A 27,051-nucleotide genomic window follows, 5' to 3' on the forward strand; every position below is an offset into this window, starting at 1 on the left:
ATGAACTTGGAAAGAAATGGATACAGCCGGTATAATTTGGATAGGGATGCAACAGACCACATATGGGATGGCATGTGGGAGAAATTAGTTGGTCCTGAGGGGGCGGGAGATATTAAGGAGGACCCCCGATTTTGGCTTTACAAATGGGATGCTATTGAGCCTGTGATTCATGGGGAATGGGTGGGTTGGCATTGGGAGCCAGCCTGCCTAGACTGTTAGATCGACTTCCTTATTGGAGTTTACCTTCAGGCATATTATCCAACATAATATTTAATTAATGTGTTTTTAGCCGGGCGTGGTGGCACACGCTTGTAATCCCCGCGCTTGGGAGGCAGAGACAGGAGGATCGCGCAGGTTCGAAGCCTGCCTCACTGGCTTAAGAGACCCTGTTTCCACATAAAAATATAAAAATAGGTCTGGGAGTGTAGCCCAGAGGTAGAAGGGCTTCCAAGAACCCCAGTATCACATACACACACAAAAATTTAATGTGTTTTGTTTATCTGGGACTTTTCTAACACAAGATATAATGAGGATAAAATTCCTAAATAACTCCAAATCCTGAGCCTCTAAAGGAGCTCTGGGTGTGCCATGCCTGTGTTTAGAAACTCCATGTGTTTAGAAAATTCCTATTGTTTGGGAAGAACAGGAACATTCTAAGTTAAGACAGCAGCTTTCACCTATGCGCCCAGTTTCTATAACCCTCATAAGTGCCAGAAATTAAACTCTTTTTTTAAAAAAATAGAAGCACCTGCATATTTGACATGACTCTAGTTTAACTTTGAGCACACGGGTTTTCATGAAAAGAACAATTCTGTGAACTTCCAACAGTTCTTTAAACACTCACTCTGCTTGCCCTTTAAGTGATGGAAATTTTTCTGTTAATATTCTCTGACCTGAATACATCCCTCTATTAGAATTTTGAGAAGTTTGATTGGGTTTCTGCTAGAATCCATAACCTCTGGTTAATCATCATGTATTACACATTTTTGTGGACGAAATACTTTTGGACAGGAATAGATAAGTCTATTCATGTTAATTCAGCATTGACATTCTGCGCTTAATTCAATTTTCAGAAGTGATGATATTCTTGGCATTTGAGAAAGCCCATTTTAATTAATATCTCTCCACCTCTTTAAATACCATTTTGCATTTTATACACCTGCTTTAAATTAAGGCAGTTTAAGGTCTGTCATAAGAAGTTCTATTCTGGAAATACCAAGCGTCAACCTTGTTTCTGTTGGATTATAAAGAAAAGAACTAGGTGTCAAATATTCACCTTTATTTAGAAAAACCTTATGGGTATTGGAATATTATGCTTTGTCTCATGTGATAAACCTTTCAAAGTAGCTTCATCAGAGAAAAGACGACGGCTCAAGTAAAATGGATGAAGCGACATTAGATGATCATTGGCTATACTAGAACCTGGGAGCCATACAGACCCCAGGATGGAGTGGAGGTGTTCCAGGTGAGAGGAAGCCAGAAGGGACTTATGGAGAGACCCGTGACTGCCCTTCCAGAACAAGCCTTCCCTCAAAGCAAGGAGTGAGCAGATACGTTAACTCTAGCAGGTTCACATCAGTTTGCAACATGGTTCTCCACTCATGTCTAGAAGTTTTCCCACAAATATTCACCCGTCTATTTTACTGTCATACAAAAAAAGCTTGCTCAGAGGCATCCTATTTTAGAGATGAACCACCTAAGTATGTCCCCAGCTTGGAAACACACCAGCCATGTAAGTAGGGCAGTCACCAGATATGAGAGTCCGCTTTTCGTTGCTGTAACACAACACCTAAAAACAGTAGCCTAGAGAAAAAAAGGTTTATTTTGGTCAAGGGTTTTAGAAGTGTCACTTCAGGGGTGGCCAGCCTAGTTACTGAAGGGTGTGATGGGGAAAAGCTACGACCCATGGCAGGAGAGAAGAAAGAGATAGAGATAGAGATAGACATAGAGAGAGAGAGAGAGAGAGAGAAGGAGAGAGAGAGAGAAAAGCAAGTGAGCAAGCTTAGGACAAGGCCCAACATCATATATTTTCTACCACTCCCAGGGAATGCCATCAAATTATGAATCTATTAATGGGCTGGAGTCATAATTTCATGGCATCTTCTACGAAGCTTATGTTACATAAGCTACTCTTGAATGACAATTCGCGCACACTTAGGTGATAGAATATGCTTTATAATAGGTAAGATCTGCTTTTAAAACAACTCAAAGGTTAATATAATTATTTATTCATGTATGTGATGCCTTTTTAATCATCTAATTTGGAGGAGGAATGCTGTTATCTAAGAATGAATCAGACATGTGCTTAATGTCTGATGGTGACAAGATATGTTTTATTTCTAAAGGAGGTTAATTTATCTGTGATACTATTTACAGATTGCATTTAAGGCACTGAGATCATGCTGATATTGCTGTCTAAAAAGCTCTTGTTGCTGCTGTTTTCTTAAGGACACACTCAGGAGTTCCTCAAAAATCAATGCCCATAAGAGACACTGGGTTGAGTGGAGAATCATCAGTGTTCACAGAACTTTGCTCTTAGAAAGTTTAGCTAGCAGGTACTATGTTGCTTTTCAAATTGCAGGTCATGGACCAGCAGCATTACATCACTAAAAGGCAGGCAGGAATGCCCACCCCTGACCTACTCAATCAGGCTCTGGATTTTAACAAGCCCCTCAAGTGATGTGTGTGCACAGGAATGTCTAAGAAGCCCTGATCTACGAAAATATACTGTAGTGTGGTGAGCAGCCCAGGGATACCAGAGACCAAGGTTAGAGATACGGATTCCTAAGGCCAGTCCAGACTTATTTTTAAGGCAGTTTCAGAATTTTCAGGAGATCAAAAGTTGCTCCATGAACTTTTATTTTCAGTTAGGTTTGGAAACACCGAATGGAGGTACAGGATAATGTTCTGAAATAACGCAAAACTGTGTTTAAATGTCCGGGCTGTCCCTTGGAGGCAGTAAACCATTTTCCTCATATCAAGAGAACTTTCCCGGAAAGTGTCATACAGCCATGTCAATCCCATCAATATTACTTGTGTATAAAATGACTTGATACATTCTTTTTTTTTGCGAGTCTGGGGATAGAATCCAGGGATATTCGACCTCTGAGCTACACCCCTGCCCTATTTTTTATTCTTTATTTTGAAACTGGGTCTAAATGAGTTGCAGAGGGCCTCACTAAGTAGCTGAGGCTGTCTGCAAACCACGATCCTCTGGTCTCAGCCTCCCGAATATTGGGATTACAAGCGTGCGCCACCATGTCTGGCTGACTTGATACATTCTTAGATATTTTACTTAATTTTACATAATTCATAGAAATGTTAATTTCTCTTAGAAAAACTCAACCATCCTCCCAAACCCCTATAATACTCCCACCAATAACACTAAAGTTTGTTCTATATAGAAATAATGCCACATAATTATTGAGAATATATGAAAGACTGCAAGAATTTTTTTTTTTTTTTAGTTTTCACCAAGTGAAAAAAACTAAATAAACTGGTAACAAAAGAATACATAGGCGATTGGGGTCAGTAAGGGTAAGGAACTGAAGCAGGAGGTACAGAAGGACCCGGGTAATACTTTTTACTTGACAGAAAAAACCATGTGAGCTTGGGTTCAAAGAGTCCTAGGTTCCAACTTGGCTGTACACTCGAATCTCCGGAAAGCTTCACAAACTTAGCTGCCTGGATCCCACCCTCAAAGATTCTGACTAATTGGCCCGATGCCAAAGACTGGAATTTGGGATTTTTACAAAGGCTCATGTGGTTCAAACGCTCAGCCAAGGCAGAGATCTGTGGCTGTAGTGTCCACAAAGTAGTATTTTTAGTATTATGTATAGAAACGGGCTCATGTTTGATCACTTACATAGCTGATGTTCCGGACTAAAGTGTGTCTTTCCCTGAAATCATCTGTTCAGTGTAACCCTTAAAGTGACTGTGTTTGGAGATCAGGGCATTAATTATGGCTCCATGAGATCAGAAGGGCAGGACACTTATCCAATGGAACTGGTGTCCTCATAAAAAGGGGAAGAGACACGAGGGCAGTGTATGCACAGATGAGGCCACTTGAGACACAGCAAGAGGGCGACCATCTACAAACTCAGAAGCGAGGCCTCAGGACACACCACACTTGCTCACATCTGGATTTTGGGCTTTCAGTCTCCAGAACCATGAGAATAAGATTTATTTTGTTTAAGGCGCTGAGCATGTTATTTTGTCATGGAAACTTGAGCATATGCATTTAGCCGATTTTCTGAGAGTAGGAACATAGGAACGTCTGCCATGTTGTTGACTTTCTGATATTTATAATTCTTTTTACCACCCCCTCCAATCAGCAGAGTGGAATATGATCTAGGGAGAGACACTTATACCCACCCTCCAGCACAAAAAACCTGCTGCAAATATCTGAACAGAGAACTCAATTAGGTAAGTGTCTTGTGAGTGATGTCAGAATTCATGATAGGTCAGCCAGGGAGAGGCCGCAGCATGTGGACTGCGCTCCGGAATAGTTCTGAGGAGGAGTCACTTCAGGGGCCAAGACAAACCCAAATCCTTCCTTTCTGGAATTTATAGTCAAATAAGATAACAAAATAAGACAGTCCCTGCCTTCGGGGGTGAGAAAAGATTTAAAATATCACAATAATGAGGTCACAAAATGTTTTTTCCCAGGAGGAATATAAGGCATGAAATGTCACTCACCCAAGTCATTCTGACCTCATGTAGTAGGTTTCTAAAGACTCCCAGATGCCCTGAAGATCAAAACCAACCGCAGTAAAAGCTTATTCCTAGGGTATAACTCAGTGGTAGAGCACTTCTCTATCATGCACAAGGGCCTGGGTTCAATCCCCAGCCCCACAGAAATGAATCACAAAAGTGTTTTCGTATTTACTGCAATTCTTACTTAGAATATATCACACAGGACAATAGCAAATCAAGGTACAGTGCTATTCTTGTTGACCAGTGCAATTGTAGCAAGTGGACTGCTGTAGCCTCCTTCTTACTCTATACAACTCCAGACCCCTTGCCATTGTGGGAGCACTTGTTAAGGGCAACTGTAGTTAGTGATATCTCCCTGGGTGACCATCCTCATTTGATTTTTTTAAAATTTATTTTTATTGGTGCACTGTAATCACACATCACATTGGAATACAAGACTTGAGAGGATATACAAACACACATCATCCAATTAGCCCTCATCTACTCCCATCCCATTCCCTCCCCCTCCCTCGATCCCATGCTTGTTTGGTGATTAACTTTGATACATATGTTTATGTACCTCCTGCTTTTTAAAGAGGCTCCATCCTCCCCTATTCCATACCCTCTGATTGGTCACCTTAATTGCTTCACTATAGGGCCCTTTCTATAGCTTGACCGCTTCCTGTTGTCCCTTTCCTCCTAGTTATTGCTGATTAGGGGAAGCATCTGGTTTTAATTTTCTGCGGTATTTCCCTGTGCATGCCGCGCTGCAAATACCAATCCCACTCTTGATGGTCCCAATTGTGGCCTGGCTACCCGGTGGACTGATCCAGACCTCGCTAGCTCAAGCAGTGGCCTTGCCTCATGGGAGGCCCTGATTCTGGTCTCACTGGCCCTGACGCTGGTCTAACCCCTCAGCTGGCTCCGATCCCGGCCTCGGAGGCCCCAGCACCGGCCTTCCTCACGGCAGGCTCCAATGTTAGCCAATGGCTCCCGGCATCGGCCTAACCCCTCGGCAGGCTCCGATCCAGGCCTTGGAGGCCTCAGTAGCGGCCTTGCTTCACGGAAGGCTCCGATGCCGGCTGCTAGCCCCGGCACTGGCCTAACCCCTTGGCAGGCTCTGATCCCGGCATCCGAGAACCTGGCACCGGCCTTGCCTCACGGCAGGCTCCAATCCCAGCCTCGCTGGTTCCAGCACCGGCCTAAACCCTTGGCAGGCTCTGATCCAGGTCTCGGAGGCCTCAATAGTGGCCTTGCCTCACGGAAGGCTCTGATGCTGGCCGCTGGTCCCGGCACCAGCCTAACCCCTCGGCCGACTTCAATCGGGGCCTTGGAGGTCCTGGCACCGGCCTTGCCTCGCAGCAGACTCTAATGCAGGCTGCTGGTCCCGGCACTGGCCTAACCCCTCAGCAGGCTCCGATCCTGGCCTCGGAGGCCCCAGCACTGGCCTTGTCTCACGGCAGGCTCCGATGCCGGCCTCGCTAGCTCCAGCACCGGCCTAACGCCTCAGCAGTCTCCGATCCCAGCCTTGGAGGCCTCAATAGTGGCCTTGCCTCACGGAAGGCTACGATGCTGGCCGCTGGCCCCGGCACCGGCCTAACCCCTCAGCAGGCTCTGATCCCGGCCTCAGAGGCCCCAACACCGGCCTTGACTCATGGCAGGCTCCGATCCCAGCCACGCTGGCCCTGGCACCGGCCTGACCCCTCAGCAGGCTCCGATCCTGGCCTCGAAGGCCCCAGCACTGGCCTTGTCTCACGGCATGATCCGATCCCGGCTACACTGGCCCCAGCACCGGCCTAACCACTCAGCAGGCTCTGATCCTGGCCTCGGAGGCTCCAGCACCGGCCTTGCCTCACAACAGGCTCCAATCCCAACTTTGCTGTGTCCGTCGCCAGCCTCACCCCTCGGCAGGCTCCAATCCTCCTCATTTGATTTGAATAAACTCTTTGTTTTCATATTTGGTGTGCCTTAACTTGTCTTCTCAGTTGACATTTATGGAGACCATGGCATGACCCCAAAGTGACCTTCCTCAGCAGCTCTCATCTGACTGTTCAAGGTACCAGCAACCGAACCTATTGTTCTCTGACTCAGGGCTCAGCCAGAGGTCAGAGGTGAGTCCTCTTGGGATCCCAAGTCTCCTTTGGTTGAGACTGGGCTTTATTTGAACTGTTCCCAACTCTTCTTTGCAAGTAGGATTCCGTCTCTATAGGATGGGTCCTGCTTTTCACCTTCCTGAGCACGAGGTTCTGTTATTGTAGTTGATTAGCTAGATAAAAACAGAAATGACTATAAAACTGGAGAGAAGCTCCTACTTGGGAATTGACCTAAATGAGCCAGCTGTCTTCCATATTCCAGAAAGAAGCCCAGCACTCCCTCCCATAGATGTGAGTACACATCTTGCTCCCGAGGTTACACATGTACCACTAGCTGCTCAAAGGGTCAGTTCAGTATCATATGATATTATCTTAGTAGCACTAGGTGAGAAAAGGCCAATGACCCAAGTACATAGGTGCATGTGCATGACCTCGAGTTGTTTTGTTTAGATTTTTTTAGGTTTTCTTTGGGGGGGGGGCTTCAGATTGAACCCAGGGTCATTCTATTTCTGACCTCCACCCTATCCCTCTTTTTATTTTGAAAGAATCTCACTAAATTGCTGAGGCTGGCCTCAAACCTGTGATCCTCTTGTCTAGACCTCCCAAGTACTAGGATTATAGGCCTGTACCACAAGGCCTGGGTACATACCCCCAAGCTGAAGACATCACACAGGGGTAAGACTTCCTCCGAATGTTGGCCACCTGCCATTCCAACTCCCACCCCATCCTAACAAATGTGCTTCTGAGGAATATAAAAGGGCAGAATTGCTGGCCAGGGGAGAGCTCCAGGGAGTTAAGCTCACAAGCTTACACTAGACACACAGCCCCAGTGTGGTGGTCACATCTCAGAGAACTCCAAATTACCAAAAGTCACTCCTCAAGGCCTGAGCCTCCCCTTCAGAGATGGACAGCCTCCTTTAAAATCCCTACCTGGTTCTCTCTACACCACTTATAAAGCCTCACTTGGCTGGTAGGAAACCAGCCTAAGCTAAGGGTAAGCTTATTCTCCCATGGCTAAAATAGAGATCTTTGGAAATTCTAAAATTGGTACATTTGCACATTCAATTGGAAAAATTCAGTTTTAAAACCAAGCAAAAGTGTAGGAGGCTCATTTTTAAGAATACTTAAAAGCTTCTAAATACAGCTCAGAAAAATAAAGCCTCTTTCCAAAGGGGAAATAAAAAAGTCAACAAAGACTGTTTCTGAACTAACCATCTTGTAAAGCTGCTTTTCCCTTAGGCAGGCTCCTACCACCATAGCTTCTCCAGGTACTGGGCAGACTAGTGCCTGGGATTCAGGCTTCTCCCTGCTATGGCTTGGGTGCAAATTCTGGTCAGAGAACCTAGATACTTCTGAGGACTTAGATGTGCCTCCCCTAACAAGGTGAGAGAGGCTGCTTCTGCTGAAAGCACTGTCTCTTTACATGGGACTGCAAATGAGAAAAACTCAGCACCTCTGTCGCCATTTTGCATCTATCTCCTTTGCTCTGCATCAGACACCTTGGGTTCCAGGAATAGCAAGTTGGAGGGATATAAACATCATGTGACTGATGAGTTGAAACTACCCTCCTGGTAACAGCAACTTTTTAATAGCTGACAAGATCCTGCTGACCAATCCTGGAATAATGATCAACCAGACCTTGGGCTTGACTAAGAATGCTTGACTGTGCATATTTCTGTTCGCATTTTTCTATGTAATCCGGCAGCTCAGGTCAGTACCCTGGAAGGCAGGGCTGGCAAGGCTGGCCCGCTGTCTCCTGCTATAGCTATACTGATTAAAGTTCCTTTTCTGTGTTTCACCATTACTTTCATTTGGTTTTGGGGATGAGTGGCCAGACCTGATCTATAGGGACTTCCAGAGTCAAGACTCTGGCCCAGGATTCTAGCAACAATTATTCTCTCTCTTTTAAAAAATCTTATGAAGAGAACCTAATGCCCACAGGACTTCTCTGTGTGCTCCACGGATTCAGCAGAGGTCACTCCCTTTCTCTTTACTAACACCTTGGAGAAATACTGACTCTGATAGAAACTGGCTGGAGCCACACCGTGGTTCTCAAAAGAACCACTTTCAACTTTCCTTGTATTTGGAAGCCATCCCAGTGGTGAGGGTTTCTTGGGACTGTTCACTCTCATAAGTCTTCATGTCCTAGGCACCTTCTCACCAATCTCTCTGATTGTCCTGTCTGTACACACAGAGTTTCTCCTTCTGAATTTGTTAAAAACTCCCAACATACATTTTCTTCTTTCAAAAGGGGATGTGCTTTTTAAACCTAGAGAAATTAGAGAAACCAGAATACCCAGATTTAGACATCCTGATCATCAATAGACACTAAATGCCCTTCTCTATAAGATTTCCTTTTTAAAAGTACTGAAACTGGTAATAAATTAAAACAAAAAAAAGCTTTTGAAATTTCTAAATGTCTAAATGTCTTTTAATGGCTTTTACCAGTGTGTGCTCCCTCTGGTCAAACAGGAATTTTTAAAAAATTGTTATTCGCCCAATTCATAAAAAGTAATCTAGTTAAAAAAAACTTCATTAGAAGGACTTGACTATCAATCTACTAAGCAGATCTCTGAAGTATAATTTTTTGACATTTTAGTTGGCTATTTTAAAACTCTTTATAATAGAAGTTTACATCTTATCAAGGAAATTTCCATTTCTAAGGATGTCTCACTTTTTGCATACTAACTCTTTCAACTTAAAGCTGGATAACAAGCCTCCTCTGGACCATTTTATTTTAACTGAGCCTTTATCTGTGCCCTTTTTTATCTCAACAAAATACGTGTATGTGAATCGAAATTCTGTTCCTTTAAAAATGTTAATTTTGTTCCTTGTTTCACCAATGAATCATACCTTTAAAAATGCAAATTTAAGGTTTTCTAACTATGCAGGTGGCTTAGGGCAATCAAAAGATTGATAGTCTTAGGGGAAAATATTTATTTAAAATTTAGCCAATGAAAAGTTTAAGTGAGAGCCTGAGGATCATTGTTTTGGTCTATAGTGTTTTTACATATGTTTGTGTACACGTGTGTTTCATATTATGCCTAAATTTATATATGCTTGTCCATACATGTGTTTGTACATTGTCCACATGTTTAAAAAAAACTAAATGAAAACTCATAAATTAAATAAAATGAACCCAAATATTTTTCAAAATTTACCTGACTTGAGAAAATTCTAAGATCATATTATACTAAACTAAGTACTTCTTATTAAATTTCTAGGTCATTTTTAAAGATATGAATCACTAAAACATCAATTCTTAAGCATAGGTTGAGAGCTTATGTACTTTAACATTTTATTTTATATGCCTTTAGAAAATATTTAGTATAGCTGGGCATGGTGGCGCCCACTTATAATCCCCACGCTTGGGAGGCTGAGACAGGAGGATCGCACAGGTTTGAAGCCAGCCTCAGCTACTTAGGCTTTCAGCAACTTAGTGAGACCCTGTTTCCAAATAAATTATTTAAAAAAATGGTCTGGGAGTATAGCCTGGAGGTAGAAAGCCTCTGGGTTCCACCCCCAGTACCACCAGAAAAGAAAGAAAGAAAAAAAAAAAAAAAAATATATATATATATATATATATATATATATATATATATATATATATGTTTAGTATATTTGAATCTATTTCTACATTCAAGGGTTGTGTTATGAAAAAGTCTATATTTCCAGAAATTACAAATTGTTGTTGGTCTACTGGGGCTGTTTCACAATTGCTAAGGATTAGGATGTGGTAACTAAAACTAAAAAGTTGAATGAAAAGAGCATCTGTGAGCCCAAGTTCTCCAAAGGAGCAACATCTATATTACAGATCCTGATAACTATTTGACGTTGGCTGAACAGAACACTGTGGCAACATACGCCAATCAAAAGCCAATATTATCTTGGGCTATCTTAGGCTCTTCAATAACCTAACATCTTAACTTTTGCGTCTGACCTAAAATTCTCAGGACAAATAAACAGACTTCTGGGAATGTGTCTCTAAACTAAACAGACCTCTAGCCTCACCATACCTAAAGCTAAGTGGACCATACATAAGATGACAGGCGACACCTATAGAAGAGATTGCCCCACCTTGCTGGCAGTATAAAAGGAGGTTCATTTCTTTCTATGAGTATGAACCTAACTGCTCAGCGAGCAAGTGACTTATTTTAAAACTAATACTTTAAAACATTTTCCTTATCTTCCTTCCTCCACTATTTTACCCCCCTAACCTTTGGGGAAAAAAAATTATCTTTCTTACTGTGTCCTGTCATTCACAGACCTTAGTAATTAAAGACTGGTACCTTGGTTCTAAGCAACAAAATATCAAGAACACCATTTTGACATGAATTATGATTTCACCCACAGCTCAGGCTTGCATTTCCTCTTATAAAAACCCATGTTTTTCATTGTGCTTTAAGGAAACCAGGTATTTCTGAATGCTAGTTTAGTGTATTCCCCATTTGCCAGCAAATCAATGAAATTTTTTTTTTTTCCTTTTTCTCAGAACCTTGTCCATGATGATGTGAATCACTATCAGGGACAAGAACTGAACTTTCAGTATCACAACCTGCCTAACTGATGCTCCCTCCAATGTAATTGGTACATGTATTGATTTATGATGCTCTTTTGTTCTACGACCATAAAAAGTTCTTGTAACCTCTCCCACAGTAGAGCACGTCATTCAGGGTAATTGAATTCCCATTCCCAGACCACAGTCACTCATGTTTGGTTCAGAAGAAACAATTTTCTGTTTTTCTTAAAGCCAAGTTGTTAATTTATATCAAGAATTCTATAAGTAAGGAAAGTAAGATGTGTTTTTAAAGAAATATATAAGCATGAGGATGTGTTTTGGGCAAGAAAAGTTAAAGAGTAGTTTTTATTCAAGAAAGAATCTTCTGTGGCCAAAATGAGAAGAAAAACATGACTGGACAAAAACTGAAGCAAGCTGTAAAGGGTCTGAGTAGGATATGGAAGGTTTGTGGAAGATGAATCTTATGAAAGAAACTTTGTGTGTGACCAACCAAGTTGTCTAAAATAAAAAGGAACAATTTATAGTCTAAATTTTCCTATCAAAAATATAGCAATGCAAAACTAACTGACAGACTCCTATGCAAAAATAAAGAGTAACTCTCATAGTAGTGATTGTGTGTGTGTGTGTGTGTGTGTGTGTGTGTGTGTGCGCACGCTGGAGGTAGAACCAAGGGGCACTCTAACTGGTAGCTACACACTCAGACCTATTTTATTTTGTTATTTGGAAGCATGGTCTTGTAAAGTTGCTGAGATACTTAGTTGCTGAGGCTGGTTTTAAACTTGTGATCCTTCTATCTATCTCAGCCCCCTGAGCACTGGGATCACAGGTGCATGCCACTATGCCTTGTCTAATGTATTATTGATGGGAAATACTAAAAAGGGTTTTGTTTTTTCTACTTTTTAGGTAACTGGCCTAGGAAACTAAGATTCTATATTTTAAGAAAATTCCTGTGCTTATGCTCTTATTAGGTCCTTAATACTTTAGAAAAAAATAACTTCTCAATCTTTTAAAAAATTTTTATTGGTGCATTGTAGTCATATATCTTAATGGGGTACAAGATGGTGGGTACATACATGCATACATCATCCAATTAGCCCTTACCCTATTCCCACATATCTCCTCAATCATGAAAAAGCTAAGTTTCTGTTGAAAATATATGACTTTCTGTACTTGTCTTTATATATAGTTTTTGTCATTCTTTATATTTCTTGGAAGGGTCATTTATTCAAATTGGACCTAACTTTTACTGGGTATAATATAATATTATATTAGAGTGTGAGGATTGATTATCCCAGGAGTTTAAATTTGAGATCCAGATTTTAAGTTGTTCTTTCGCTGATTATTATTGACTCTTCTGTTTTGTCTTATTTAAACTGGTGTGTGTGTGTGTGTGTGTGTGTGTGTGTGTGTGTGTGTCTCCCAATATATCAGAACGGTAGAAAAAAACTAAAATCATGGTGGCTCAGTGATTGGACACGATTTGGGAATTTAATGCATTTTCAGGACTGAGACCCTCGGGAGACCCTGTGTTTATCTCTATGATCTCACCCTGGACTCATAACTGCAGCCTTTTCTTTCCCTGCTTTGCGAGATATGACTACCTAAGGTACAAGCCTTCTGAGTCACCTAGGACTCTCAGCTCTTAAGCCTTGAGAACCCACACTGGATCATCAAGGAATGCTTTCCAGAGAAAGACTTGATTTAAAAGGATAAATGAGAAAAGATAGACAATGTCACAGAGAATGAGGTAACAAGACTCTTCAGCCCTAAAAGAAACATGAGACCCGAGACCACGGTGACCAATGTCATTCTGACCTAGCACAACAGGTTTCTGCGGACTCCTTGATTCCCTGAAGATAATCCTGCATTTCCTGATTCTTACCTGAAAAGTCTAATGTAGGTGACCAACAACTATTCAGTGTCTTGTGCTTGTGCTATGTTTGTCCACTAATGGAATAGTAACAAGTGATTTGCTATAATCTCCTCCTTGTTTGGTCTATTTAAAAAACAATCCAGATCTGTCAGACACATTTTGGAACACTTATTCTGGGCAACTGGAATTTGTGTTTTCTCCCCTGGTGGCCATCTTCATTTTGTCTCAAATAAACTCTTTGTTCTCTAGGTTGGTGTACCTTAACTTTCTTTCAGTGGACAAGACAGTGGAGTTCTTTATCTTAACAGGAAATGTTCTCTGTCTTGTTGTCTTTGGGCTGCTATAAAAAAAAAATCCTGTCTAGAGTAGTCTCTAATAAGCAACACATGTATTTTTTAGATTTTTGGAGGTTGGGAAGTTTAATATTTAGGTGGATTCAGTGTCTGGTGAGGTCCAACTTCCTTGTCTGTACGCAAAAGGCTGTCTACCTGTGTGGTCGAAAGACTGAGGAATCTCTCTGGCGTCTTACTGATAAGTGCATTAATGCTATTCATGAAGTCTCTCCTATGAATTACCTCTCAAAGGCTCTACCTGCTAATACCATCTCCTTCAGGTTTAGGATTTTAACATATGAGTCAGGGCAGGTAGAGAGGGAAAATAATTCAGCCCATTTAGTACCAATTAAAAATATGATTTCAATAAAATAATAAAAATAGAGAAAAGGAAGCCTGAGCAAGGAGCATTAGGAAGCCTCACTAGGAACCTGGAAATAACAAATATGAGATGTCTTTAAAGAATTCCTTTTTTGTCTATCCAGAGAATAACAGAGCTAGGTAGAGTAAGAAAAACTGCCCCTATCACAAATTCTACAAAAGTTAATTTCTGAATAAATTTTGCTTTATTTCCAACTCATTATACAAATGTAAAATATACAAGCAATATCAGTTGGTTTATTTTCAGCTCTGTTTGTGGGAATTTAATTATTTATACAATAATTAAATTCAATCCGGTAGGAAATAAAATTGTTACAGGCTATTTCTTTGTTGTTTGGTATGTTTTTTTTTTTGTTGTTGTTGTTACTATTTCTATTGCTGCTACATCAAGTTACCGCAAAGTCAGTGTCTTGAAACAACACAACTTTACTATTTTATACTTTTATGGGTCAGAAGTCTGACATGGGCTGATCGGGGTGCCTCCAGGGTACATTCCTTTCTGAAGGCCCTAGGAAAAAGTCTGTCCCTTAGCCTTATACAGGCTCTAGGGACTGCCTGCATTTATTGGATATTGACCCCTCTTTGACAAAGCTGGCAACATTGAACTCCATCCTTCTCATCCTGATGTTGCTCCAATCTCTCTCCTGAATCCTTCTTCGAATACTTTTAAGGACCTTCAATATTATATTAGGCCCACATGGATAATATAGTGGGGTAGTGACTTCTTCACCTGGATAATATAGTGGAGTAGTCACTTTTCCACCTGAATGATCTAATAACGGAGTAGTCGTGTCTACACCTAGATAATCTAGCGAAGCAGCCATCTCTATACCTGGATAATCTAATGGGATAGTCATCTCTACACTTAAAAATTCTAGTAAATCTGGATTCTTCTAAATTCTTCTAAATGGATAATCTAGTGGTCTAGTCACCTCTACACCTGGATACTCTAGTAGGGTAGTCAGCTTCTATGCCAGAATGTTTTTTGTTTTTCTCCCGGTGATACTGGGAATTAAAACCAGGGGCATTCTACCTCTGAGGTACACCCCACCCTATTTAATTAATTTATTTTGTGAAACAGGGTCTCACTAAGTAGCTGAGGACCTCTTTAAGCTTCCGAGGCTTGCTTTGAACTTGCAGTCATCCTTTCTTAGCCTGCCAAGTACTAGGATTAGAGGCACACATCACCATGCCTGGTCAAAAGCTATGTTTTAAATATACTTAGAATTTTCTCTAATTCATTGAGTAGATCTTTGCATGAGGTATACATCCAACAAACATGTGTTGAATAGCATTTTACTCAACTGTCAAATATTCTTCCGGTATCTGAGAGTTATGGCTATTCACACCAACAACAAAAGGACATTTTCAGGGTATGCTAATCTGGTACACATTTGGTTTTATAATTTTTAAAATTTTGTTAGTGGTGGGAAGATTAAGTGGAATTTTTCAATTTCAAAATTGGAAGTGACCTGAGAAGTTGTCTTACTCATAATTCTATGCTGTAGGGATCTGGAAAAATATAGGTAAATGTTTACTATTTAGTCTATGACCCAGCTAGGAGCAAACAACCTAGGACCTGTGACTTCCTATGCTACTTGTCTCTTGGGATTTATTTATTATGCTACATAAACAAAGCTCAGTATGAAGATTTCGGCACTAATAGCCCATTATAAAACAAGTCTCCCTCATCTGAAAATACAAAATCTGAAATGTTCCACAACACAGGGTTTTTGAATTAGGGATGTCAACTCTTAAAGTCTGTTCAGATATTCTGAAATCCAAAAATCTGAAATCTGGAAGGCTTCTGGTTTCAAACATTTTAGATAAAGGGTCCTCTGTACTTTGAGAAGTTAATAACCTTAAGCAAGAGAGGTCTGAACTAGAACACAGTAGCTGGCTAGCAAGGTACAAAGGCAATAGTTCTTCCCCATACAACCTTGCAGAGATGAATATCAGTACTTTTGAAAGAGAAAAAAAAGAAAAGAAAAAGAAAAACCAAAATACTCATAATGGCTCCCATCACAGCTGTCCTGGTTTTGTTTGACTTTGGGATGCCACGTAGGCCTATTTCAGTAGACATTCCTGTGGAATCCCCCTCACTTAGGCCTTTATATCATTATATAAGAAAGCAAATTGTTAAACTGCTATACGTTCTTCTAAGAGAGTCCCTAGGCAGGCTACATTATAAATGCTGTTGTACACGGTCTGATAATTGTCTTAATTTCTACTAATTAATAATAACCCAACTCATTTAGTGTAAGTCCTCAGAGAATTCTTCATTGGTACAGCTCAAAGCTAACTATCTCCTACAACATTCCCCTTCTTGAGTTCTTATGTGGCTTTTAAATTTGATAGTTCTGGCATTAGTCTTACACAATAGCAAAGAAAGCAGATCATTTTTTGTTCTTAAAAATTTGACACAATTTTATAAGCTTAATAACACTTCTGATAAGTAAAAAATAATTTCACCTCCTAAAAGATATTTTTAGCCCTGCAAATTTAATAAAAATTGTATTGTTATATAACTTAGGCTTATCCTCTACAGTCTCAAACTAAAACATATTATCTGGAGCTGGGAACTTAGTTCACAGATTCCATAGTGTATTAACCCTGGCTTTTGCAGCTCAGACTTTTAAGCTAATAAAAAAAAAAAAAGTTCTCGGTTTTGGAAATGAAATTTGGGATCACAAACACAAAGGTATTTGTGAGATGCTGAGAGTAGTACTACATTTACCTTTGTGGAAATGTGAAATTCTTTTTAATCTGATTATATTACAATGAATTTTGTAGCAACTATAAAAAGGTGACTCTTAATTTGCAAATTTTCTGAGTGGTTCCCCTATTTGTGTGCACCGAAGTCCTTGGCAGGTGTGGTGATTTGCCATTTTGAATATCAAGGTCTTTTAAGGCACAACCAATGTTAAAGAAGGGAATTAATTAACAAGCCTGGCCTTGCCAAGGACCTAGTATCTGCTTTGAAATGCAAATTTGTTCTTCTCTACTTATAATATTGAAGATAACTTCCCTACCATCTCTAAACAACTTTGTTTCTTTATGAAAAATATCCTTGGAAAGATAGCCAAAGTCTAAGAGATTAAGAAAAATGATGCTCCTTAGGCATTAAAAAAAAGTTTCAGAAGAATTAGAGAGTAAAATCTCAAAGTTGACAGCTACTTAGGACCATGATAGAAATAGGTTATCCATAAACTCTGAGAAAAAGGAGTGCCAATAGGGTATTTGAAGAAGGGGTAGCTCCTGAGTGACACGGAAGGCACGTCACCTCCACAGGTCACATTGCCTTCGCAAAAGTCAGATAGATGACATCCAGTATCACAAGACGTCTGTGGCTCATTTCAACTGATATCATTAATCCAGGAGGATCCCTTATCCACCAAAGGTTATATGTGGTCATTCAGCAAGTCCTTGTTGAACCTGGGGTACCAAGCAGGGCACTGAAATGGACTGGAATCCAGTGTTCGCTGAGACAGGGATCCTTTTCTCAGGGCTCTTTTTTTTTTTTTTTTTTTTTTTCTCTTAGTCTAACAGGAGTGTTAAAAAGTGAAAACCAGAGCCGGGCGTGGTGGCGCACGCTTGTAATCCCAGCATTCCGGAGGCAGCGACCAGAGGATCACGGTTCGCAAACAGCCTCAGCTACTCAGTGAGGCCCTCCACAATTCGGTGAGACCCTGTTTCAAAATAAAGAATAAAAAATAAAACAGGGCAGGGGGTGTAGCTCAGAGGTCAAATGTCCCTGGGTTCCATCCCCAGACTCGCAAAAAAAAAAAAAAAAAAAAAAAAAAAAAAAACCCAACCAAACAAACAAAAAAACAAAAACCCCAACAACAACAAAAAGTGAAAACCAATAGAGCATATTAATAAACTGTCAAGTTTGTGTAGAGGAAAAACAATGAGTTCCATTAGAGAGAGGGTGGAAATATTTCTTGCAGATATCTATATTTGAATTTTTAAAAATAAATAGCATTGGTGCACTTGGAGCTGGCAAGGAACAAGGACCACCTCATATTAAGGAAAAAGTGGAAGTAATACTAAAGAAGCAGATTAGGTCCAGGTACATACTTATTATAATCCCAGAGATTCAGGAGACTGAAACAGATGACTTCAAGTTCTAGGACAGCCTTAAGCAACTTAGTGGGACTCTGTCTCAAAACAAACAGAAACAAACAAACAAACAAAAGGGCTGGGGATGCAGTTCAGTGGTAGAGCACCCCAGGACTCACCTTTGCACCAAAAATTAAATGAAAGAAGAGGAGAGACTTGGTTGATTTGGGGATTCAGAAATATGAAACTCAAATGAGACTTCAGCAAAATAATAATAATAATAATAATAATAATAATAATAATAAAGCATCCAGGTCAAGAAAGGTTAAAGTTGTGAAAGTTCTAAAATGGGCATGAACACGATAAAATACAGGGAGATATGAGCCAATGTGACTACCAGAAACTAGAAGCCATTTAATATCACTGGAGTAAAAGATGAAGACAATTCATGGAAAGAGAAAAGGTGTAGTTCTTCCTAATTCCATCTCAGCTGCAACAAGATGATGTTCTAGAAGGATGAGCCAAACTGGGGCATCATCTGATCTGTGCACAGTTAAGGGTCAGTGACCTGGTTTCTTGGCCATGGTATCTGTCCCTGCCACAGGCCCTAGTTTATGCACAGCATGGGTACAATGGCTCCAGGACATGGAGAGTCTTATCTCTGGCATGTAAGAGAGACCTGAAAAATTCGACTATGTATCCTAGAATATACATCTAGTTATTCACCTAGAATAGTAGTGCTGACAGTCTTAGAAGCTCTTTGCCCGTGGAAGAGAACAGAAGCCCCAAAGATCAGCTGGAGAATGTGCCACAGCATACGTAAGAATAGCCAGGGGGGACCATGCAGGGGATGGGTTCTTCTGAGTATAAGTAGCCAGACTCATACTTTCTTGGGATCATGGGGACCTAGAGAGATGCCAGAAGTAAAAAGCAAAGGGCTCTGACTAGATTACTGTGGCTGCTGTTCCCAGAGACAATTCTTTTGTGTGAAAATTCAGGAAGATGTCTGGTATATAATCTGAATCGTGCTTTCCTTTTGGTGTGGAGGTAACTGAGGAGGCTTGCTGGGATACTGGGAATTCTTTGCTTCAACAAAGGCTGTGATTCTCTGTGTATAAATTCATTAGGATATATACTTAGAATTTATACATTGTACTCTATGTGAGTTATACCTTATTAAGAAGTAAAATTTAAGCCCAAAGAAACTCAAGGCAAAGCATTCTCTAAGTCCTGGTTCTGAATTCCACATTTGAAATGACCTATGTATTTATGACATGTTTAGAGTATTCCTATTGGGGCAAAGCCAATCTGGCCTGTTATCAGTTATGGTCCTTTTACATTTGGGGAACCATCAAATTTTTCTACTTGGTTATAATCTGTCTTAAATAATCCTTCCTCATTAAGAAGCACATAACAAATAAACAGTTCAAAATGATTGCTATTAATAATTAAGCTAATTCTAAATGTGTTCCTTATGCAGTTAATTTACAAATGCAGACTGAAACCAATATTGTTTTTCTCTGCTAAAGTATTTCGTTTCATATCTCTAAGGTCCTTATTTTTTGCCCCGGAAATCCTCATCTAAATGCAGGTGTGAGGATGCATAAGCTTCTTAGCAGTGACTCAGAGTGCTGACGGGCCCCTTTTTATGATTTTTCCAGACAGAGAGGAATGGTTCAGCATGTTAAGTAGCTACACTGGTATAATTCAGCCATAAATGGCTGCTTCACATGATTGCTTACCACTGCTAAATGTCTCCACCTTAAATGCCATGCTAATACCCTGGAATTTCCTTTCCCCTTCTCTCACTTAGTTAGATAAAGGCAGATCCAAAGTTCAAAATGCAAAATTAAAAACTTCCCTTGAAAGCATTTTAAAGGAGGTTTCTACTAGGTATGCAGAAGGAAATAGGGGAAATGACAGAATGCCATTCCGATAAGCTCAGGAATCAAAGGGTATGCTCTTGCTTGAAATAAGCATGCAGATCATCATAAAGTTGTACCAAGGGTTTGCTCATTAGAGTATGAGATACATACTGCAGATATGTGTTCATTACATAAAACTTCTCCTGGGATAGGTATATTAAGTTAGGTTGCCCAGAAGCAGAGCCCGAGATGAGAATCCATAAAGTGGTGATTTGTTAAGAGAGGCTCTCAGGGGAAACATATGCTGGAATAAGGAAAGAAAAATGAGCAAAAAGAAGTAGCTTAACCATGGATGTAGTTTCAGCTGGAGATGAGTCGCAGCCTGATCCTAAGATGAGTTCTTGAGTATGAATAGTGCCACAGTGTGGTCCTAACTTGGGTTAAGGGACTGATAATTGAGGCAATATTGGCTGGGGATGACTGCTAGGCTTCATGAGACAACATTGGCTGTAGACCACTACTAGGCAGTTGCTGGTTTTTTTGTGTGTGTGGCGGGGGAGAAATAATAGTTCAGTCTTTCTTAGCATTTGGCAGAAAATAATCCATTACATTTTAAATTTGTTAACACATTATAATAAGAGGATTGTGGACATATTTCAAGACTTGCCATTCTTTTTCTATATGCTTCTATACTGGTGATTAATAAGAAACAATTAAATATTGAGAAATCAAGGTGTATGAGTCAAGTGTTATTATATCATTGCATACAACAAAGTGCCCCGATACACAGTGGCTTAAAACAATATGCAGTTGTTTAGCAAAAGTTGCCTTTAGGATTCTGCTGGTCTTGCCTGAGCCTGCTCACACATGTGGAGTGGGACTTGTCCTTGGCTCCTGAAGGGTCACCTTGGCTGGGACAACTGTGGGCATTCAACTCTGCAACATGTGTTTCTTCTGGCAGGCTAGCCTAGACACACCTTCTTATAGACATGTCAGAGGCCAACCCTAGAGCAAGTCCAATAGCACAAGTGCTTTTATTTCTTTATGTACATCTCATTTGTCAACATCTTATTTGCAATGGGAGTCTGCTGGGCCAGAGTGAAAGGCAATTATAAAGTTCCATTCTAGGGGCATGAATACAGGAGGTGGTGGTGATGAAGAATTGGGGCCCATAACACAATCAATCTTCGGACAAATAAATACCAGCAAGTATAAGCAAAGGAAAAGAGTTGCTCTGCAAACAAATGAGATTAATATTCTATCACCTGCCATAATGCTTGGGAATTCAGGCTTACATTTATTAAATAATTTCTACTAAACCAATATTTTTCATATTATGATGTGGCTGTTAGAAGAAATTTCATCAGGTCAATATATAAATATTCCTCTTATTGATCTACTCACTTATGATTACATATGAAATACTTAAAAGAGTTTGAATCACTGCTTCAAGTTATAATGGGAGGTGCTATGAAGGACTGTAACTTAATTCACAGGAATCTAGGTCATTGGTTGCTTTCTTTTTAAATGACCTTGAGTGGTAATGGACAAAGAGGAAACGTATAATGTTTAAAAAGCGCAGATAAATAATTGGGGAAACAAGCAAGGGCTATTTTCCCTTAGGAATTTAGTTGACTTTTTGCACTTTAGATGGTCCTTTAAGTAATATTAGCTGGAACAATTTGCATAGAATTTTCTTATTGTTAAGATGTTCACTCCTCTTACAGATAACTTAGATGTGTTCTCCATCATAACTTCTCATCATGATTCTTGCAATTGGTCAACACTTATCCTTTGCACTCCATTTCTTGTTTGGGAAACGTTCTTTTTATTTCATTCTTTATGGAAACAGTTCGGTTCCCTTCGCTCACTCGCTGTCTCTGTAGATCAAGGGCTGTTCAGATCTGATTATTTACAACCTTTATGCAATGAAATATCACTTTAATTTCCCCAAGGAGAAGAATATTACAGAAGTGGCTATTTTATGCCCACCCAAAGGAATTGGTCTTGCTTACCACAATATTAACAGTGGGTATACTATGTGCCAAATGCTAGCTTAATGCCTGTAAAACACACAAAAAGAAATTTGTGTAGTCTTTGCCCTTACTAAACTATTAAACAGTGAAGACACAGAAATGAGTACACCAAAAATAAATTACAGAGGCTAACAAAGGTTAGGATTATGAGTTAATTGTTAGTAGGTTTTATTAGAACAGAGATGTAAGAGATCCCTATGGGCTGAAGGGGTCAGGTTTATTAGTTACTGGGGCATTTTTAAAAGACATATTCACAGAGGCAGGGGCCCCATAGCCCACATGTGTGGACACAGTTATAATGAGAATCTGGTGCGTGTAAAGGCACAAGTGGTTTTCATAAGAGAACCAAGTACAGGAAGCAATAATGAGCTTCTTGGCATTTTAATATTGAAAATAGAATCAAATAAGGAAGACAGGGAGGAAAAATCTCAGAATAATTGATAATCTAGTAATTAGCTAAGAGAAGAGAAGTCACATAATTTATTGCCCATGCCTTTACCTTTAGCCTTTTAAATTTATTTAAATGTTTTTCTTAAATGTCAGTTCTCATAAGACCCCTTAGGTACTAAGGCTTATAAGCTAAACTAGGACACACCACATGGGGAAATGTTTAAGGTATTTTTTTCTTTACCATTTAAAATTGCTTAACTTAAAAAGTCATCAAGGAAAATGTGAAATAGTCTTAGGACTTAATGTGGTTATTTTCAAGACTTGGAAATATAGATGTAATTATCTCTTATATGTTTACAAATAATATGTAATTTGACTGTTGGTATTTCAGTGATATTATTTATCATCAAACTGTCATTCTTTCTTCCTCCCCAGCTCCTCTGTTGGGTTTCTCTACTTCCTTTCCATGACCTAGCACGATAGAATTAAACTCTCCATACTTCTGCGCTCTCTTACAGTGCACGGAGCTCGAATCTCAACCATATGCCTCACTCACTGTCGTACAGCACCTTGAAAAACTTATAGAAATGTAAATGATTCATAAATTACTGTGTAATCATTATGTAGTTAATGTTTACAACTTCAAAATATTTAAGCAAAAAAGGCAAAAAACACAATCTCACATTTGACTTTATTTCTTCTTGTAAAAATCCCCAAATGAATGCTTTAAAAACACTGCTAGATGCTAGGTAAGCACCTGCAATCCTGGTTACTCAAGGAGGCTGAAATAAGAGGATCACAAGTTCAAGGTTAACCTTGGCAGTTTAGTGAGACCTGTCTCAAAATATAAAAGGTAGCTGGGTGTAGTGGCTGATGCTTTTAATCCCAGTACTTGGGAGGCTGAGGCAGGAGAATCACAAGTTCCAGGACAGTCTCAGCAAATGGTGAGATTTTCACCAACTTAGTGAGACCCTATTTAAAAAAAAATAAACAGGGCTAAGGATATAGCTTGGAGGTATAGCCAAGAGGTATATCCTAGATTCAATCGCCAGCATTAATCAATCAATCAATCAATCAATCAATGATGGGAGTATAGCTCAATAGTAGGGCACCCTTGGGTTTAATTCCCACTATTAGAAGAAAAGGAGAAGGAAAGAAAGAAAGACAGAAAGAAAGAGAGAAAGAAAGAGTTCAAGAAACAAAATAATCAGTACTACAAGGAGAGATGCAAAAAAGTTAACTTGTCCTTGGGAGAAGAGATGAATAAAGAATTATGTTTTTCTTCTTAACAAGATATATTCCCAAAATATATCTAAAATAAGCTTGCATTATTTAGCAATTACATATATATACTTATATTAAAATAAAGAAAACAAATTTAAATTATTATTTAGAAGAATTTTCTTAAAAAGTATGTCAGTGTGAAGTGTTATTTCCAAATCTTTTGTTAAAATGAAATCAAGAGAGATTATTAAAACTACACTTAGAGTAAGAAATGTCTGGTCAATGAGCATTTCTCCTACGTCTTTTATATGTTTTATAGTTTGTTCATCCCAGACTGGAAGAATTTCATCAATAACAAAGAAGAGCCCTTAGGAATACCTTTAATGGCATCACACAGTCCCTGAACTCCTAAATAGCATTTCTTTATTAAGATAAGAAATCAGGCTAAGTGCTTCAGAAAGAGAAGATAACTACTTCCTTTAATGATTGGGCATAAATCCCCATCAACTGGCAGATAGTTATTTTCAATTATTAATTTGACCAGCTGGAAAGTAAATTATAAAATTAAAGAAAAAAATCTATTTTTAAGAAGTTATGTTTTCTAAACACTTTTAGAAAGTGCATATTTACTTATGTGAAAATATGTGAGATGTATGAATTTTACTAGGATATTTTTATTGTATCATATAAATTAGTTTATAGTACTTCTGACTTAATTAATATACAAATATTTGAATGCTGGGTTCCTCCATTAAGCAGGGACTTTATTTCTTACTCTAATTAATGAATTTCAGAGTATGACTGAAGCATGTCTTCATATGAATTATTATTAATAATTGAATTATATTTATATTTGAATATTAATAATAATATGAATTATTATTATTATTATTAATTATTATTTGCAGTACTGGGGATGGATCCCAGGGGCATTCTACCTCCAAGCTATACCCTCAGCCCTATTTTTTACTCTTTATTTTGAAACAGAGTCTCACTGAGTTGCAAAGGACCTCACTAAATAGTAGTTGAGGCTGCCTTGAACTGCTATCCTCCTGTCACAGCCTCTTGAATGCTGGGATTACAAGCAGAGGGAAATCAAATCAAGGAGATTTCAGGTTGAAATTCCTGATTGGTATCTGATATAGTGTAACCATGCAAATGAGCCAGATAATGGGAGCCCTACGTTAGCCCTGTTGGTGAGTTGAGAGATGGCCAAGAATTTTTCTACTTTTGTCTAATCAAACCTGTCCCCCCAAAAGGATGGCCAGAATGGTAAAGCAGGATAATTCACTTCCAGATACACTGCTGTGGTGTGTGTGTGGGGGATGGTTGGGGGGTACTGCTTGAATCTGGTCTAATTTGAAGGACAGAAGGAAGATTCTGTCCACTTCCCATGACTCTCTTTCGTTGAAATTATGTCTGAGTCAACCAAAAAAATGTGAGAATCACTTGGATTCTATCCACAGACATAATTTATGGGAACAATAGTCCTGCTTAGCAAAGAGAAAACTCTTGGAATCTTAATACTGTCTTGCCTAGTGCCCATGTCTTTGTCTGGTTGGGGCAGAGTTTAAGCTAGCAAGTTTTCTTTGTGGAATGCTTTACTTGAATGTGTAAGACAGCTATTTGCTTCCCCTTTAACTATGTAAAGGTACATTTTACTGATGCTCATGATACTCGCATGTTAAAACATCAAGATGTTTTTTCTCTCTACTATACCTGTGTATTGTTGAAGAAGTCACTGAATGTCATGGTACCTCCATGTCCTCATAATGGATGTGTGGCCCTAGGTGCCTATTTTATAAAGGAGCTGTGAGAGGTCCCCATTTGGATTAGTATGAACCCCAGTTCCTGGAGGGGCTTTGTTTTAATTATTGTTGTGAGTCCCCACTGCCTCCAGTCCCATCTCAAACCTCTGCTGATTTCCAGGGTTAGTTCTCCCTTGATCATTTTACTGCATTTGAAGTTGACTTCTAGTTACAGCCTTTATATCTTTTGGCTAGAGTGGATTTTTGTTTTCCTGTGGCCAGAGCCTGCTGAGTGCCGAGGCTGAAAGTGTCACAGATATCATGTCCTTCAGAAGTAGCCCTCAGTCTCAAGATGGCCGAGCCGGGTGGGCGTGGCTAGTGTCTGCAGCACCAAGGACAGGACCTGTGGGCCCATGGCAGTGGTGGAGGAGTGGCACTGGAAGGATGCTGGGGTAGTAGAAGAGGAGGAAGAGGATAAAAAGAGGAGGACAAGGAGGAGGAGGTGGTTGAGGAGCAATTTGTTCTGGTAGAATTATCAGGGATAACTGATTCAGACTTTATCTCCAAATGTGAAAAGAAATGCAAGATCATTCTACAGTTGGATAGCTATTTCTTTGCTGAGAAATATGAAGATACTCGTGGAACCTGTGTTATATTCGAAGAAAATGTTGAATGGGCAGATGCAGAGGGCATTGATAAAATAGTGCTAAAATGTAAACGCAATATCATGATGAAACTCAGCATGACAAGAACTTTTCTGAGAGAAAAGAAGGAAGGAGAAGAAAACATAGGTGGTATAGAACAGCTACAAATGAAGGATAATGGCTTCTCCTATAGACCCAATATGAATTGTAGTTTTCTGCATGAAAATAAAGATGAAGTTGTAGTTCCAGCCTTAGATACCTCTTTGGAGTTGGAAAAGCAAGATATCCGATGAAAGACAGTTTAGACCTGATCTAGGAGCAGGAGAAGCCACTGAACTTGGATACTGGGGGTTCTGGTCGTCTTCTTGATATCCCTTCTTCTGAGACAGAAGGTTCTGCTTTTATTGAAACTCAAGATACTGCCTTAGAAATTTCTCCTAAATAAACGGTTTCCTGTAGAACTAGTCATGAACTTAAAATATCTTTTTATATAAAATGATGGGGATTGAGCCTGTATTGTTAATAAGAGCTATATTAATGGCTAATAAGAACAAGTTTTCATTCTTAGGCAAAACAATAAAATACTTTATCTGCCTCTAAGCTGTCAGCCAAGAGCTGCAGCCAATATTGACCTTGGTCAGCTAAAGGTTAGCTATTAGCCCAGCTAAACATGGAATGTTAAAGTTGGTACGAGAACCCTATATTGATTACCAAGTACACAAAAGAGTTTTAGTCCAAGGCTTCCATACTCTAAAGGCGAGTTTACATAGTAACTAACTTCTAGCAGATTGAGATAAAAAAGGCTAAAACTCCCCAAGGATGCAGGAAGATGGTACAGGCCTTCATCAAAGACGGCATATACCATGTGACCCCTGACTTTGTTAAACATGTAACACATTTTGGCTTGCATCAGAGATAATGGGTAAGCCTACACCTGTATCAGGTCAGGGCAGATAGAAAGATCTGGTCACGCAGAAATGGAGATAGTGAATCCTTAAAATCATAACAAAGACTTGCACCTGAGATAATGGGCGGGCCTATACCTGCATCAGGTCAGATAGAAAGACTATTGGTTAAGCAGGATGGGAAATAATGAATCCTTATAAAAACTGTTCTATGTTCAGAAACTTCAGTGTCTTAATTTCAAGGCACGCCACTGCGTCCCTCCAATGCAGTGCTTTATGTTCTG

At 39.6% G+C, this 27,051-nt stretch overlaps 2 protein-coding genes across 3 annotated transcripts in view; one reads left to right on the forward strand and one right to left on the reverse strand.

Moving 5' to 3' along the window:
- LOC308277085 (general transcription factor 3C polypeptide 6-like) lies at nucleotides 1-26,307 on the forward strand (the record flags this gene model as incomplete). The annotated part of the gene is given in 4 exon segments (XM_080716156.1): nucleotides 1-180; nucleotides 25,706-26,147; nucleotides 26,150-26,175; nucleotides 26,179-26,307. Coding segments are annotated over 4 exon segments (777 nt in total).
- Nucleotides 1-27,051, reverse strand: part of PLCB1 (phospholipase C beta 1) — a gene marked incomplete at both ends in the record, with an annotated part of 756,028 nt that overhangs the window by 298,840 nt on the left and 430,137 nt on the right. The gene's annotated exons all lie outside the window — the stretch shown is intronic.

The sequence above is a fragment of the Muscardinus avellanarius genome, assembly GCF_963383645.1.
Source record: "Muscardinus avellanarius genome assembly, chromosome: 19".
Lineage (NCBI taxonomy): Eukaryota > Metazoa > Chordata > Mammalia > Rodentia > Gliridae > Muscardinus > Muscardinus avellanarius.